Raw genomic sequence first — 15584 nt, 5'->3', positions numbered from 1 at the left:
ACTGGAGGTCATTAGAGGTCATTAGAGGTCATTAGAGGTCATTAAAATTCAATTTGATTTTATTTTAGGAATTTCGATCACTAATTAGGCGTGCAGCCAAAAAATTGGAAGATTTGAACCAAAAATGAAGGCAGGGCCCCCCCCCTACATCAAATGTGCCAACTCCACCATCCCCTTTATTTCTGATAGGAATTTCTAGATAAATAATAATTGTTCACCTTTTTAAACATATCAATTCCTTTTCTAGCATCCGCTAAAGCTACTTTCTGCGGGGTAGAAACAATTACAGCACCTGGCAAGTTTAAAGATATAGTGAACTTACAAGAATTGAAGAAAGTACTAAGTTTTCCCCTTTTTAATGAAATTAATGAAGTGAAATATTTAAAGTACCCTCTCAAAAATTGATCTTTGTCCCTCACACACGATCTAATGAAGAAATNAGAAACCCCTCCCCCCTCCCGGCCTATTTTAGTATACAAGTTACCTAGAATATCTAGGTGTCCCCAGTGTGTTTGTGTTACTAACTTATTTAAGGCTCCCATTACCATTGGTCCTCTCCAAACAACAGCCTGAGCTGGGTCCACCTTCAAATTATATAAGTTATCATCATTATTATTTCATATCTATGTATGTATTATGATAATCTTCTGAGGATTCGGCCTTTATTAAAGAATACATCAATATTATTTCATCTTTTCCATTATTACATTTTTTTCCTCATAAGATTATTATTTTATCAAATTTGTGAGGTTCTATGGGCACATACCAAAGAAGTTATAGTAAAAAATAATTCTGGTGAAATCCGACCATTTCAAATTGTAACAGTTAAGGAAGGTTGCAAATAAGTTTTATGCTGTTGTTCTGACTAACACTGTTTTTTTTATTTTTCTGATGTTAAAATGTTAAAAACAATTTAATAAGTAAAAATTGGATCTTCATTTGAAAGTAATGCCTGTGGTGTGATTGTTTCCTTAGTTTAGTTTGTTTACCAATTTCTAATGAATTTGCTTGTTTTTTCAAGTTGATACTACATTTAGATACAGCATGTTGAATGTGCCCTGAGTTTTTTTTAGATGGGAAGAACATACAGTAGTGGGTTGTCTTAATCTACTGAACAAAATCGTGAAATCATTTACAGAGGAAATCATTTCCTGGATATTAGATCCTAAATATTCCAAAAAGAGGAGATAAAAGCAGGTTGTGACACTAGTATTTCGATATTAAGTTTTAAAACTAATTATTTTTGGTTTTGATTGTGGTTTCACTTCATCATCTCGAGCTAGGCGAGATATGGTGACTGCTGACTCAGACTGAGGTACTTTAAAACTAGTGTTAGCTGTAGGGTGGGGGGCAAATCTACCTCTTTATTCTGTCTAATTTGTTTAAATATTACAACTGAATTTGGAATTTTGGAAACCCTTTTTTTGTTCAGTATCCATTAAAAAGTGAAAAAAACGATTGATTGAAGTCGTGAAGACATGACAACCTTTCTATCTTTGAAAAGCTCTGACCGTACTATTAAAAGAATGCAGAGATTTGGAAAATCTCACCAAACTTGGTTCGCAATGAAGAAAAACAAAAAAAAGCTGTGAGACTCGGCAGTTGGATGAAAATGTCCAATGTAAGGCTAAAAGCAGTAAATTTATTTTTTGGAAAGGTCAGAAAATGGTAATTAAACAAGGAGGTTCCACTCTTCTGTCAGGACTAGGGTTAAGATTAAAATGGAAATTCCTGAATTAAGGTATATCAATACTTCAAAAAACAAAAGAGGTAAGTGAGCATGTTTTACTAAAGCAAAAAATTAAGTTTGCATGTTTTAATATTAAAGGAAAAGGTAAGTGAGCATGTTGTTATAAAGTATAAAAAGGTAAGTCTGCATGTATTAATATAAAAGAAAAAGGTGAGAGTGCCCTGTGCAGTGTGCATGTTGTCAGTACAAAATAATTACGTTAATATCAATATTGATCTATGTAGAAAAGATCAATTTAGCGTGTAAGAATGAATATTCTTCAACTAGTGTAATAATTTCCATTCTTTAATGCTCGGAGCGTGTAAGAATACACATTCTTTTACGAACAGACCGTGTAATAATTTCCATTCTTACACGGTCTGAGCGTTAAAGAATGAAAATTCTTACACGGTCTGAGCGTTAAAGAATGAAAAATCTACACCTACAGTGTAAGAATAAGCATTCTTAAACGCTAGGAAGCGAACAATATTTTGTTCCTCTTGAAACGGGAATTCTTACTACTATGGAACCAAACAGATTTGATATAATACATATTAGGTTTGTTTGTTGTATACTTTACATGTCAGAACGCACGACTTAATTGATAGAGCCTAAGTTTTAAGGGAAATCATCTGACAAATTTCCTAAAAATTAAGGATATACACCAATAAAAAACAGACAAATCTGCGAAATTATGAATTGTTATCCTTTTACAGTGTGCAAAGGGAAAGCATATATTTTCAATGTTGTTCATATAACATCGATCAGATTGAAAATATTTAAATTTACCAGTAGACCAATAGACATGCATTTAATTCCATAATTTAGAACAGGGATCATCTTGTTCTCAGCAGTTAGCTCAGGGGCAGAACTAAAAACATTTATCTTAACAATATGAATGTTCACGATTTTTAATAATGAATAATGATGATTTTTTCTAGCTGCAATTGTTTTTTTTTTTCATTTTTTTCATGAACTGACTGGTGGATTTTAAATATAATGAGAGACAGGGAACCTAACCAAGTTTCTAAATAAAATAATTTAAGTAAAAATTAAATGAAATTAATAACCTAATATTCATCATTGTTGGTAAACTTGGTCCAAATATGTCAGCATCTAAAATGTATAATGTATAATGTATAATGTATAATGTATAATGTATAATGTATAATGTATAATGTATAATGTATAATGTATAATGTATAATGTATGATGTATAATGTATAATGTATAATGTATAATGTATAATGTAAAAGCTAGATTGTCGTCTTCCACTTCTGGACCCAAGCTCAACCAAACCAAATATATATTCTTTAAAAGATTTCTCCTTGTAACTTAGAGATCAATATATATACAGTTTATTTCCCTTGTCTTTTTAGCTTCACTACATTTTGGTGACCCCGACGGCATTTGTCGCTGGTGACTTAAGACTCTCACTCGCTGATGTCCCCGAAATTGGCTCCAACCGGGTGTTTTTCACACCCAGACGCCAAAGTAAGGTTTCCAGCGATTTCGAGAAACTTATCCTGTTTATTTTCAGCAATGAGTAGCGATCGACGAAATGCCTATGGGAACGGAGAATAATGAGATCCAGGGTGCAATCCCTTTAACAATGATTTCTGTGAAATTTCCCTCCTTTTGCACCAATTCTCCGGAGGTTTCGTATATTCAAGCAGAGGCTCAGTATGAAAACAAGGATTACATCCTCCCGGACAAAGTTTACTAACTATGTTGCTGCATTGCCCCAGGATGTTGCATTCTGACTCCTGGACCTAGTTCGAGCGCCTCCTGTCAAGCCCTACAAAGCTTTAAGAAGACGTCTTATTCAAATGTATTCCCTGAGTAATTTCCAAAGATATCAGTCCCTAAAGAGTTTGGCTTTGTTAACCGACCAATGTCCCTCTGAGCTAATGGACAAGATGCTGGTCCTCTTCCCTGCCTGGTTTTTTCTTCAGAGGCCTGTTCATGGACCGCCTCCCCGCTGATATTCGAGCTCATTTGCTCTCTGAATCCATCAATGACCCTTGAGAAATGGCTATATGTGCTGACAAACTTTGGACAATTTGTGGACGCAGCCTCCCTGTCCTTGCTTTATCTGATCAGTTTGAGTACGTGAATGCTTTCCACGCTGTAATTCATCCTCCAGGTCTGGAGCTCGCAGTGCTTTTCCCAGGTCTTCTAGTCGTTCCTCAGTTTAGAAAGACGGGAGTAGAGCTGGTTTCTCAATATATATACAGTTAATTCACTTGTCTTTTTAGCGTTGCTACAAATGTATAATGTAAAATCATATAATGTATAGTGTTTAGTGTTTAAGTGTACATTGTGTGACTGTAAAGTGCACTAAAATATGCAGTACAAAGGCATTAACAATAATAAACAATAATATAGAAATTTAAAAAAAATAAAGATAACTGACCTAGAATGCCTACAGCAGGTGCTGATTTATGTTTTGAAAGCGCTAAAGCAAGATTAACTGATGTTGTTGATTTACCCACACCACCTTAAACATACAACTTTTTATATTTGTTTATTTCTTTTTCATATAAAATCTCTTCAAAACCCCTCTCTAAAGTAAATATATCTAAATTAAATTCTTTCTTTCAGTTTTATTTTCCCTTTCACGCCCTTTTATTTGAACTTTTTTCATAAAATATGTCATTGATTTATTTATAAATAAAAATCGAATAAAAACAAAGATATAAAAAAAAAGAATTCCAAAAGCGACAAAATCTGAATCATTGTTTTTCATCTGCAGGTTCGACAGTATTCTTGTTAAATTTAAAAATTAACGAAGTCTTACAGTCTACAGGGTTAACTAAAAAAGGATGAGACTTCCTAGACCACTGTACGGAATTTATACTATCTGTTACCCTATATTCAAGATTCCCAGCAACTGTGAACTTAAATTTTCTGTTTCAAATTAATGATTAAGCCATTAAAAAAATGATATGCTGCTGAAGATTCAATTTAACCCAGAGATCGTCTTTAAGTCTCATCCTTTGTGGGTAACCCTGAAATTATGGTTGTACTGAGCCATTACCTTTCCCAGATGAGACCAGAATAACATGCTTAACACCGGGTATGCTCTTCCTTGTAGGTAGTCCTCGTTTCATTAGGGACTCCTGGTGGGCCTACACTCAATCAATTAGTCAAATCAATAATAAATTATGTATTCTTGGTGGGCCTACACTCAATCAATTAATCAAATCAATAATAAATTATTTATTCTTAGAGGGCACACACTAAATCAATTATCAATAATAAATTATTTATTTTTAATGGGCCTACACTTAATCAATAAATCAAATCAATGATAAATGCTTTACTCTAGGTGGGCCTACACTCAACTAATTAATCAAATTAATAATGAATGCTTTACTCTAGGTGGGCCTAAACTCAATCAATTAATCAATTCAATATTAAATTTACTCTTGTTAGGCCTAGACTCAATAGATTAATAAAATCAATAATAAATGATTTTCTCTTAATTGGTCTTTACTCAATCAATTCATCAATTTAATAAGAAATAAGTGAGCCTTGGTAAGTATGGACTCAATCAATCAATCAATCAGATAATAAATTAGAGACTCCTGGTGTTTCTAGACTGTAGTCTTGGATAATAGAAAAGAGACAACACTAAATTAATTAATGAAATTAATAATAAATGAGTGTCTTGTAGTCGCAGTGGGCCAAGGCTGTATCAATTTAGCAATTTAGCAAAAAATGAGACTCTAGGTGGGCCTACACTTAATCAGTTAATCAATCGATTAAATAAAAAATATGTGTCGTTTAGCGAGCATTGATTAATCAATCACTTAATTCAATAAAAAACTAAATCACTAAATCTATAAATCAATAAAAAAATTAAATTCAGCAATTTCAAGATTTTTCCCTTTACCTAGGCTTTATTTATATGTATGTATTACCAGATATCAAGGGGTGATGACAAATTTGATCAATAAAATTAATTCCTTGAGTTCTTCTGGACTTTTCGACATATTTATAGCACTGGTAGAAAATGATGTCATCCCCATCGAAGCTTCGGACCTTCTAACCCCAGGAACTGTGACCAAGGTTAACACTTTATATGTTCTGTTCGACATTTTGAACATGTTTCGCTGGGAGGATAAAAAGAAGACAGCCGGACGATTCATCACAACAGATTGCTTTTATATCTGATAATTATTATTCTTTATTGTGCTTTTCTTCTTCGTTTTTTCCTTCGTATTCTATTCCAGAGCAAACTTTAAATGATTCTTCTTTCCACAGAGTACAACACTTAACAATTTGCCTAAACAATTGAACCAGATTCAAGTCTAAGCCTATAAACCACTTTTAAAAATTCACAGGTTTAAAATATTGAAAACTTATCAACAAGAAATAACATTAAACAAACACTAAAAATGTAATTTAAAAACGCCCCCCCCCCTCAAGAGGTGATTTCCATTACATCCTATTTTTTTTTGTTCGCAATATTTTATTCGAGTATTTCTTTGTGTATAAGCGAAAAAACTAGGTAATTTCCTAGAGAACGATTTTTGGACCCCCCCCCCATACTATCAATTTTGCATGGATCTTATTTGTTAGACATGGATATAATTGGCCATGTGGCCACAGCGCTCGGCCCCCTAGCCTGTCCTCGCCGCAGCGCTCGGTCCAGAGAGTGTCTTAACTAACCTACCCCGTGGTCGCAGCGCTCGGCCCCCTAGCCTGTCCTAGCCGTAGCGCTCGGCCCAGAAAGTGTCTTAACCTAACCTAACCCTAAATAAATACTAGTTTGGTCATGTACAAAATTGATAGGAAGGGGGGGGGGTCCAAAAATCGTTCTCTAGGAGGGACCCAAAAACTATGATTAAATATTCATTTTAAAACCTCCCCCTCACTTGCCCAATGGGCCCAGATTACCTTAACTCGTGCTGACACTTAGATTCTTGGAAGCCGTTTTTAGCTAAACAAGTCTGAAGCTGACAAGCGTGACGCTGACAAGGGTCTTTATCTTTGCCCATCAGCCACACAATACAATGTATTTTCTGAAATAAAACCAAGATTAAATTTACACCCAGCATATTCTAAATGAATTAAAAGCATCACAGTCTGTAATGATTTAAAAGTTGTTCAGCAAGATTGACAGAAAATAAATAACCCCCCCCCCCCCCCAACCATTCATTAACAGTCACAAATATTGAATAATTTAACGAGATTCATTAAATTAAAATATTCACTAATTTCATTGATTTCAACATGTTTCCCAGTAGTGTTATGAATTATGATGGGTTTCAATGTACACACAAGACAGCTGATCTGGGATGATGCAACATAGATAAAATAAATTATTTAAAATCTTAATGAATAATATTTTTTTGTATCAAATTTTCATGAATAGAAATTAACAAACAAAAGAATGTCATATCAGAATTTTTGGTAAAATACTTTTTTTAAATATGTTTTTTTTGCAACTTTCCAAATCCTCGAACCTTGGTTCGTCTGCTAGGGCGACTAGGGCAGTAAGGCTACTTTTGCTTCAAAATATTTTGAGATAACCGAACAAACATCGTTTTAAACTGTAACTCCTTAGTGACAGTAATAGCAATTGCGTGGGGCGTATTTATTTTCTAAATTTCAAAAAGAAATTATCATCGTCTACCATGTAAATTTGTTAAACTTTATCACATTTCATCATAAATCAGCAGATTAATTCTACTAATTTGATAAAATTATAATTATGTTTAATCAATAATGTATTCATCAGACCAGGAACATGTTTTCTCTTGTTTTCCTGTTTAATTTTGCATGATGAAAAATCTACACCTACAGTGTAAGAATAAGCTCACTTCTTTGTTCAGTGGGTGTACTTTAATTGGGAAAACTTTATTTTCCAGACTGAACTGGGTACCCAAGCTATTCAAAGTTAAGAAGAGATTTTAATGTGTTTTCTTTAATGCATAATGATTAAGATTTTATTGAATGCAGAGTTTATTGTCATTTTTGGGGCTTTTTTATTTTTGTATGTATAATTTTAATATTTTATTTAATGTTTAATGCCATTTTCTTCAGACAAATGAAATGTAGAAAGAAACATAAAGAAATGATAAAAATATGTCTCTGTACCGACCTAAGGTTGTAGAAACTATTAGAAAATTGTAAAGTGTTCAGTGTTGTACACTGATCAGTGACGGCGCATTGTGTACATAGGTCAGCATACTATTAAAGTCTGTACATCACAATATGGGTTATATATTAGCTGCCAGTCTCAACAATTGGGAAGATAAACTTGCTTCAGATCAAGAGAACCAGGTGATTTCAGGGGTAAACATATTATCTTGAAAAATTCTTAATTTTTGTTTAATTATTAATACGATGATTGAAATTATACTTTTTAGGTTACTGCAGTAGCTGTTAGGAATGTATCATCTGCAAAGATCAAATTTTAATTGTTTATCAGCAGTTTGATATTATGTTCAATGATTAATAATTAACTTATTATTAATAGTTAAAAATCCAAATGTTTTAACAAATTATGCAGTTTCAGCCCCTGTTGTACACTGTACAGTACCCAAATTCCTAATAAATTTTTTTAATAGATTGTATTTCTTAGACATCATTATTTTGTATTATATATGATACAAAAGCAGTTCAACTCCAAAACCAGTTAAATGATTTAAAAATATATACAATTAAATAATAATATTTGAATTGATGTTGAATAATACCCAGACCTGGTCAGCTGTGCCTGGGATATTCGACTGGTTTTATTAAACTATTCTATAGAACTAAATCGGAACATTTATCTCTACATTGGGCCAAGGTATTATATACAGTCCCTGTGTACAGTGCATGTATTTTGTGTACAATTTACAGCCCCTTTGTACTTAACCTGATACAGAGCACAGTCACGTTGTACAGTGTACAAATACAAACCCTTTTATACAGTATACAGTCACGCCGTTTGCAGTCCCTAGGTTTTAGTCCCTTAATACAAATGAACAGTGTAATTCCTTGTATACAGTGTACAGTCCCTGTGTACAGTTCACATGAACTGTTAACAGTGTACAGTCCTTGTGTAGTACAGTGTAAGTTCCTCTATACAGTTTAAAGTAACTGTGTACAGTTTACTGTCCCTGTTTACATTGTAAAGTCCCTGTGTGCAGTGTACAGTTCCTTGTAAATCTTCCCTGCCTACAGTCCCTGTGTACTACAGTGTACAATGTACATTGTACTATGTACATGATACAATCCTTTTGTTTTTAGTAAGCTAGGATTTTGAAACTATTTTCTCTGAATTAGGGAATACTACCAGGCCTGCAGATAGAACACCTTGGTTTCAATGATGAGGAAACCTATCTAGTTGTTGCTGGTGGCCAACATGATACTCAGGGGGACAACGTTAAGAAAAGGGGGGTCGGAGCAATTGTCGACGTTCTAAGGTACTGAAAAGTTGTGTTAAAAGTACAAAACGTATTACTCTCCGGAAAATTTATAGTAGTTTATAGACATAACTTAGCATTATTGTAGGAAGCTGATTTTTTTGTATGCAAACTTAAAAATATGTATTAATTGCGTGCATTTTTTGGTTTAAACGGATCTGAGAAAAAGTGCACGCGCGCACGCTTTTTGTGTTAAAATACGATTTTTTTGACAGTGATCAATCTTAATATCATTAGTTCCACTTAAACATTTATCTCTTAAAACAAATATGCGCAAAAAATTCATCTCAAAAAGCCTTAAATGCACGCGCGTGCTCGCAATTAAAAGAAAATATATTTCAATACTTATGTACGAAGTTTTGCCTAAGTTAGATTAAAAGTAGCATGAGATACATCAAATTATAGCAAAATTTGGACAAGGAATTCATTTCAGAGGTCAAAATAGACCGGCACGTTATTAGCTAACTCTTATATTATGGGTCATCTTAGCACCGATTTTACATGTTGTTTGTCAATTTATAGGAAATTGGGCACGATATATTCATTTCTGAGGTCAAAATAAATATTGGAGAATTCTGACCGCGCGCTAGCAGTCAGCAGTCACGATATGGGTCATCTTGGCACAGATTTTACATGCTTAATGTCAAAATATAGGCAATAATGTGAGAGGAATTCATTTCTGAGCTCATGAATAAATATTGGAGCATTCTGACGGCGCGCTAGCAGCCAGAAGTTCCGTTATGGGTCATCTTAGCACATATTTTGCATGTTGTATGTCCATTTACAGGTAGTTGCGCACGGGGAATCCATTTCTGAGATTATAATAATTATTGGAGCATTCTGACCGGCACGCTGGCAGTCAGAAGCACAGATTTTATATTCTGTGTGTCGATTTATAGGCATTTGGGCATGAAGTATTCATTTGTAAGGTCAAAATAAATATTGGAGTATTCTGAGTAGTGCGCTAGTAGCCAACCATTACATTATGGGTCATCTAAACACAGATTTTACATTCTGTATGATTTATAAGTCATTTTTGCTCAGATCCATTCAATCAAACTAAAAAATGCACGTATTATACATATTTTTGAGTTTTCATGTTGAAAATCAGCTTCCACAACAATGCTAAGTTGTGTTTATACACTGTTTAAATTTTCCAGAGAGTAAGACGTTTCGTGCCCCTCCCCCCCCTTAAAAAAAATATGTTAAATTTTTTTATGCTTCCGAATTACGGTCAATTGGATCAGAGTTGCATTCATATACACCATATTTTTCTTCTAGCAATTAAAAGTATTAAATTTGCGAAAATTTTCTAAGCTCAAATAATGAAGAAAAAATACTTTAGTTAGACCTGACTAGTGACTATAACTAAAAATGATTGGTTTAAAATGATATTGTATTTACGGAAAGAAACTGTTTTTCATTGCAAGTTTATATTTATATTTATTCAGTTTATCTGAAACTTTAAAAAAAATATAAAGGTAAATTTTGTCTCAAGTTTGTTTATTTTTTTTGTGTGTTTATAGTGGAGAACTGTGCTGGTTCACTGACTTGCTGGAGGAAATTACCTCAGTTTGCTGGGTTGGACACATTCTTTATATTGGAGGGGTAAGTCGTCATACTTAATATAGGAGGGATAGGTCGTCATTCTTAATATAGGAGGAATAGGTCGTCTTTATTTATATTGGAGGGGTAGGTCGTCATACTTTCTTAGGAGGTATAGGTTGCATTCTTAATATAGGAGGGAAAGGTCGTCATTATTTATATTGAAGGGGTAGGTCGTCATACTTTCATAGGAGGTATAGGTCGTCATACTAAATACAGGAGTGATAGGATGGTGTATTTTTCGACCTACGCAAATCCGCTATACTCCACTTCTGACTTACGCCAAATCCGCTATACTACACATCCGACCTACTAGCAGCTGCTATATGGACTTGTGGCCGCAAGGTCCGGCCCCTAGCATGTCCTAGCCGCGGCGCTCGGCCCCCTAGCCTTTCCTAGCCGCAGCACTCGGCCTAGAAATTGTCTTAACCTAACTTAAAGCTCAAATAATACAAAAATAAACAGCTGGCGTAGGTCCGATATTAAAGTAGGTCGGAAAGTTAGTAGGTCAGAAATTCACTAGGAGGGATGTTGCGTGTGGACGATGTAACATTACTAGTGATAGGTCGTCATGCTTTTTATAAAAGGGTAGATCATCATCTCGTTTCTAAGGTACATTGATACCATTAAACGGTGAAATGGGAATATGACAATTCAGCAATCTATTTGTATTTGATGTTGTCATAAAACAAATAGTTTACTAGTTTTAATCTGATAGTCGTCTTCCTATTCCACGTTAGTATGGGTCCCACTAGAACGGCTGAATCATGGTCAATCAGTAATTATTTGAATTTTTAGAAGTTTGGAAGTGTTTGTTTAGTGGATACCAAGGAATCAAATATTCCTCCTGCAAAGCAGATTCTAGCATTAGGTAAAAAATACATTTTCAAAGCTCCAGAGGGTAATCTTAATCTGAAAAGTCATAAAAATGTATTGTTCAACAGCAGTTAAGGCTGTGTTTTTTTCGAACAGTCTCTTTAAAACTATTACAGGCAACATGGATTCAGTAAAGTTTCCAGTGGTGGGACACTTCATAGAAAAAAATTCTATGAACAAAAGAAATTTCCTAACCTAACCTAACCTAGACGGGACATTTCATAGACAGAACATGTCATAGATAGGAAATTTCATAGATAGAACAGTTCATAGATAGAACATTTCATAGATAGATATTTCCTAAATCTTCTTCTTAAATGGGTTAGGTGGATGATGGGTTGTCTGCTAGCAATAATAATAATAAATATTTCTACGATATCTCAACATAAAAATGTCCGTATGTAATATTAATACTAATTTTTAAAGATAGTGAAGTTGTTCAGATTGCAGGAGATCAAGATCTGCTAGGAAACATTTCGAAAATTTATTTGATTAACATTTTATGTTTATTTCTCTAATTTGGAGCCATTTTCTCTCAATGCATTATTAATTTTCTCTCTCAGAATTTGTGTTTTGGATTTAAAATTCTCAATCTTGACCATTCAAAACAATTCACAAGCCATCCACCCTTCAATTAGCATATAATATATATACAGAAAACAAACAAAAAACTAGACGTGTTTTTTAAAAAATGTCAATTTGATTCAAATTTTTCCAAGCGGATTAAAATTAAAATTAATTTTGTAAAAAAATTAAATTTTTCAAATTGTTGATGATTACAGTCTGCAGTACATTAACCAGAGCTGTGGTTTGCAATCATAAACATAAATCCTACAGAGAAGTAAGATTTTTTATAGTTCTAAAAATATTAACATACTAATTTTATTTTAATTATTTTAGATAGGAAGTAAATTGCGTCAGGGCAAACAGGGCGTGGCAGTTCATGGTGGTCGGGTGTGGTCCGCCCGACCTGGTTGCAGGTTAGATACTATAAAGGTGTACCAGGGCTGGGCCAGGTAGGTGGGTGGGTGGGGTCTGTACTACCTAGTTGTAGGGTAGATACTATAGCTAGGCCGTGGCAATAATGAAAATAATTATGTTATGGAAGTAAAATAATGAAAATAATTAGGTTATGGAAGTAAAATAATGAAAATAATTAGGTTATGGAAGTAAAATAATGAAAATAATTAGGTTATGGAAGTAAAATAGTGAAAATAATTAGGTTATGGAAGTCAAATAATGAAAATAATTAGGTTATGGAAGTCAAATAATGAAATTAATAAGGTTATGGAAGTAAAATAATGAAAATAATTAGGTTATAGAAGTAAAATAATGAAAATATTTAGGTTATGGAAGTAAAATAATGAAAATAGTTAGGTTATGGAAGTAAAATAATGAAAATAATTAGGTTATGGTAGTCAAATAATGAAAATAATTAGGTTATGGAAGTCAAATAATGAAATTAATAAGGTTATGGAAGTAAAATAATGAAAATAATTAGGATATGGAAGTAAAATAATGAAAATAATAAGGTTATAGAAGTCAAATAATGAAAATAATTAGGTTATGGAAGTCAAATAATGAAAATAATTAGGTTATGGAAGTCAAATAATGAAAATAATTAGGTTATGGAAGTCAAATAATTAAAATAATTAGGTTATGGAAGTCAAATAATGAAAATTATTAGGTTATGGAAGTCAACTAATGAAAATAATTAGGTTATGGAAGTCAAATAATAAAAACAATAGGTTATGGAAATAAAATAATGAAAATAATTAGGTTATGGAAGCAAAATAATGAAAATAATTAGGTTATAGAAGTCTAATAATGAAAATAATTAGGTTTTGGGAGTAAAATAATAAAAAATAATTAGATTATGGGAGCAAAATAATAAAACATAATTAAGCTATGGAACCAGGAGTGCAATAATAAGAAAATGATTAGGTTATGGGAGGTTGATGTGGTGACAGGAAATGTTTTGGCCACTCGACAATACAGGTTAATTTAGAGTCATCTTCCATTTACAACCCTTTTCTTACCAAAAATAATAGAGACACCCAATTTTTCTGTGTAAAATATGATTATTATCAAATACAGTTTCTTTTTTAAAGTAATATGCAGCATAGACAATGAAGGATATTGATATAATTTTATAATTCTCAAATTGTGGGTCCCAGTAAAATTTCACACAATACTTATTAAACCTGTAAACTTGTTTATATTTAAGAGAAGTTAAGATTTCTTTGCAGTCCTATTTGAAAACTTGCAAAATTGGATTTCTAGAAAGTGACTCAAGGAGGTTTACAAAGAGGGTAGACAGGGGTGTATATAGTATACTGATACAGTCCTGGATAGTTTAAAACTTTTTCTTTTCAGGGGTTATTCAGGCCCCCCCCCTTCCTGGACAAAATCCTATTTACATCTCTGGCCAGATATTAAAAATCCCAAATTAGCCTCATTCTAGAGATTCCACCTAATTAAAACTATAATTTTCATAATTATCCTTCATCGTCAAAAACGAAGCCACTTTCAAAAAGGCAAAAAATTTGAGTCTGGTCAAAAACTGACTGCAGTGATTTGGGAGAGAATCTCTTTCTGAATGATAAAATGATCCAATTTTTGCGAATTTCTAATGATATTTTTATGACTTAACTTTGTTTCATTTCCTAAAGAACAATCTGTCTAGTTCTATGCCATTGCTGAATTAAACAGATTTAAAGGAAGCTGAAGTAAATAATGAATAATTTATGTGGATTCTATTTAGGCGTATTATCCATGAGCATGCTGAGAACCCTGTGTATGGTTGTAGTATCGAAGATAAGAAAGAGACCAAGGAGATATCAGGAATTGAACATGGATTTTCTCTTCTCATGGGAACAGAATCCACTCTTGTCAGGTAAAAGATGATTTTAGATTTTTATGAATTTCAAAATGCAAAAAAGTAGAGACTTGTTTTAAAAGAGTCTTAAACAATTCAGTTCAATTTTTTAACATAGCAATTTTCAACAGCATCATATGAATACTTTTAAAATTAAAGTATTAATAGACACATTCATACAATTTCAAATAGTCTACAATTTCCTTAATGTGGCAAAATAAAAGTCGTCTTTGTTTTATCTTGGTAATATTATGTCAATATGGATTCTTAACTAAACCTTAAATCAGTGCTTAGGATCCATTTCATTTTAGATCTGCTCTAGAAAAAAAGTGGGTCCGGAACATTTCTTCAAAATTTACTGAATTGTTTTCATCAAATGAAACTTTTCATAACTTTTTTTCTTTTTTCTATTATTTTTTATGTTGAAAATTATTGAACCATTTTGTGACTTGGAAGTTTTTATTAATCTTTTAAATTATTTATTTTGGTTTTTGTTAATATTTTGCTATTGCATTCGGATCCAGGAAGCCCAAATTTTCCGGATCAGGATCCTAAGCACCGCCTCAAACCATACTCGTCCTGTTGTTCATAAATGGTCTACATGAATTTTGTTGTATAGTTGGAATGAGTTTGGATATATATACATACTGGAGATGACCACCTCAACTGTTCTGGCCTGGACCAAGCTTAACTTCAACATAAAGTAACTTTGTTTAAACTTTAAAGGGAGTTTTCAAGTAATTTCAAGGGATCCCCAAGGTATTTGGAAATAACTTGAGGAAAATAGCAAACCCTGAAATTAGTACATATATTTAACTAATTATTTTTACTTCAATCTGTAGAAGTATCAGTGGGACAGGTTCTATACTCTTGGTTCTTCTACACTCTGGAGATTTAATACACCTCACCTTTGGAACTCTAGGTACCTTAAATACTTATTCTTTGGAACCCGAGGTACTTTAAATACTAATCCTTTGGAACTCTAGATACCTTAAATCCAAATCCTTTGGAACTCTAGGTACCTTAAATACTTATCCTTTGGAACTCTAGATACCTTAAATCCAAATCCTTT

At 32.9% G+C, this 15584-nt stretch overlaps 2 protein-coding genes across 4 annotated transcripts in view; one reads left to right on the top strand and one right to left on the bottom strand.

The window, feature by feature from the left end:
- The window catches only part of LOC111706357 (iron-sulfur protein NUBPL), a 7686-nt gene extending 1782 nt beyond the window's left edge, over positions 1 to 5904 (bottom strand). The window contains exons 1-7 of the mRNA XM_023479215.1: positions 5701 to 5904; positions 5318 to 5365; positions 4770 to 4860; positions 4146 to 4229; positions 2800 to 2845; positions 2519 to 2600; positions 219 to 584 (exon numbers count right to left, since the gene is read on the bottom strand). Coding sequence (XP_023334983.1) covers positions 219 to 584; positions 2519 to 2600; positions 2800 to 2845; positions 4146 to 4229; positions 4770 to 4860; positions 5318 to 5365; positions 5701 to 5883 — 900 coding nt within the window. The 5' untranslated portion in view covers positions 5884 to 5904. The remainder of the gene's footprint in view (positions 1 to 218; positions 585 to 2518; positions 2601 to 2799; positions 2846 to 4145; positions 4230 to 4769; positions 4861 to 5317; positions 5366 to 5700) is intronic.
- A 1861-nt stretch (positions 5905 to 7765) lies between these two features.
- Positions 7766 to 15584, top strand: part of LOC111706355 (uncharacterized) — a 33397-nt gene continuing 25578 nt past the window's right edge. For 2 of the 3 annotated variants that reach the window (XR_002766221.1, XM_023479212.1), the window contains exons 1-13: positions 7766 to 8035; positions 8110 to 8129; positions 8444 to 8534; positions 9014 to 9153; positions 10680 to 10761; positions 11557 to 11629; positions 12061 to 12102; positions 12417 to 12475; positions 12535 to 12614; positions 13579 to 13632; positions 14399 to 14530; positions 15132 to 15215; positions 15355 to 15434. Coding sequence is in view for 2 of the 3 variants with exons in the window: in XM_023479212.1 (XP_023334980.1) it covers positions 7955 to 8035; positions 8110 to 8129; positions 8444 to 8534; positions 9014 to 9153; positions 10680 to 10761; positions 11557 to 11629; positions 12061 to 12102; positions 12417 to 12475; positions 12535 to 12614; positions 13579 to 13632; positions 14399 to 14530; positions 15132 to 15215; positions 15355 to 15434 (1018 nt within the window). In the remaining variant the exon portion in view is untranslated. The remainder of the gene's footprint in view (positions 8036 to 8109; positions 8130 to 8443; positions 8535 to 9013; positions 9154 to 10679; positions 10762 to 11556; positions 11630 to 12060; positions 12103 to 12416; positions 12476 to 12534; positions 12615 to 13578; positions 13633 to 14398; positions 14531 to 15131; positions 15216 to 15354; positions 15435 to 15584) is intronic. The other variant, XM_023479213.1, reaches the window with a different exon arrangement.

The sequence above is a fragment of the Eurytemora carolleeae genome, unplaced genomic scaffold (genome assembly GCF_000591075.1).
Source record: "Eurytemora carolleeae unplaced genomic scaffold, Eaff_2.0 scaffold656, whole genome shotgun sequence".
NCBI classification, from domain to species: Eukaryota; Metazoa; Arthropoda; class Copepoda; order Calanoida; family Temoridae; genus Eurytemora; species Eurytemora carolleeae.
The sequence above is the reverse complement of the archived record's forward strand: the minus strand, read 5'-3'. Positions and strand labels throughout refer to the sequence as shown.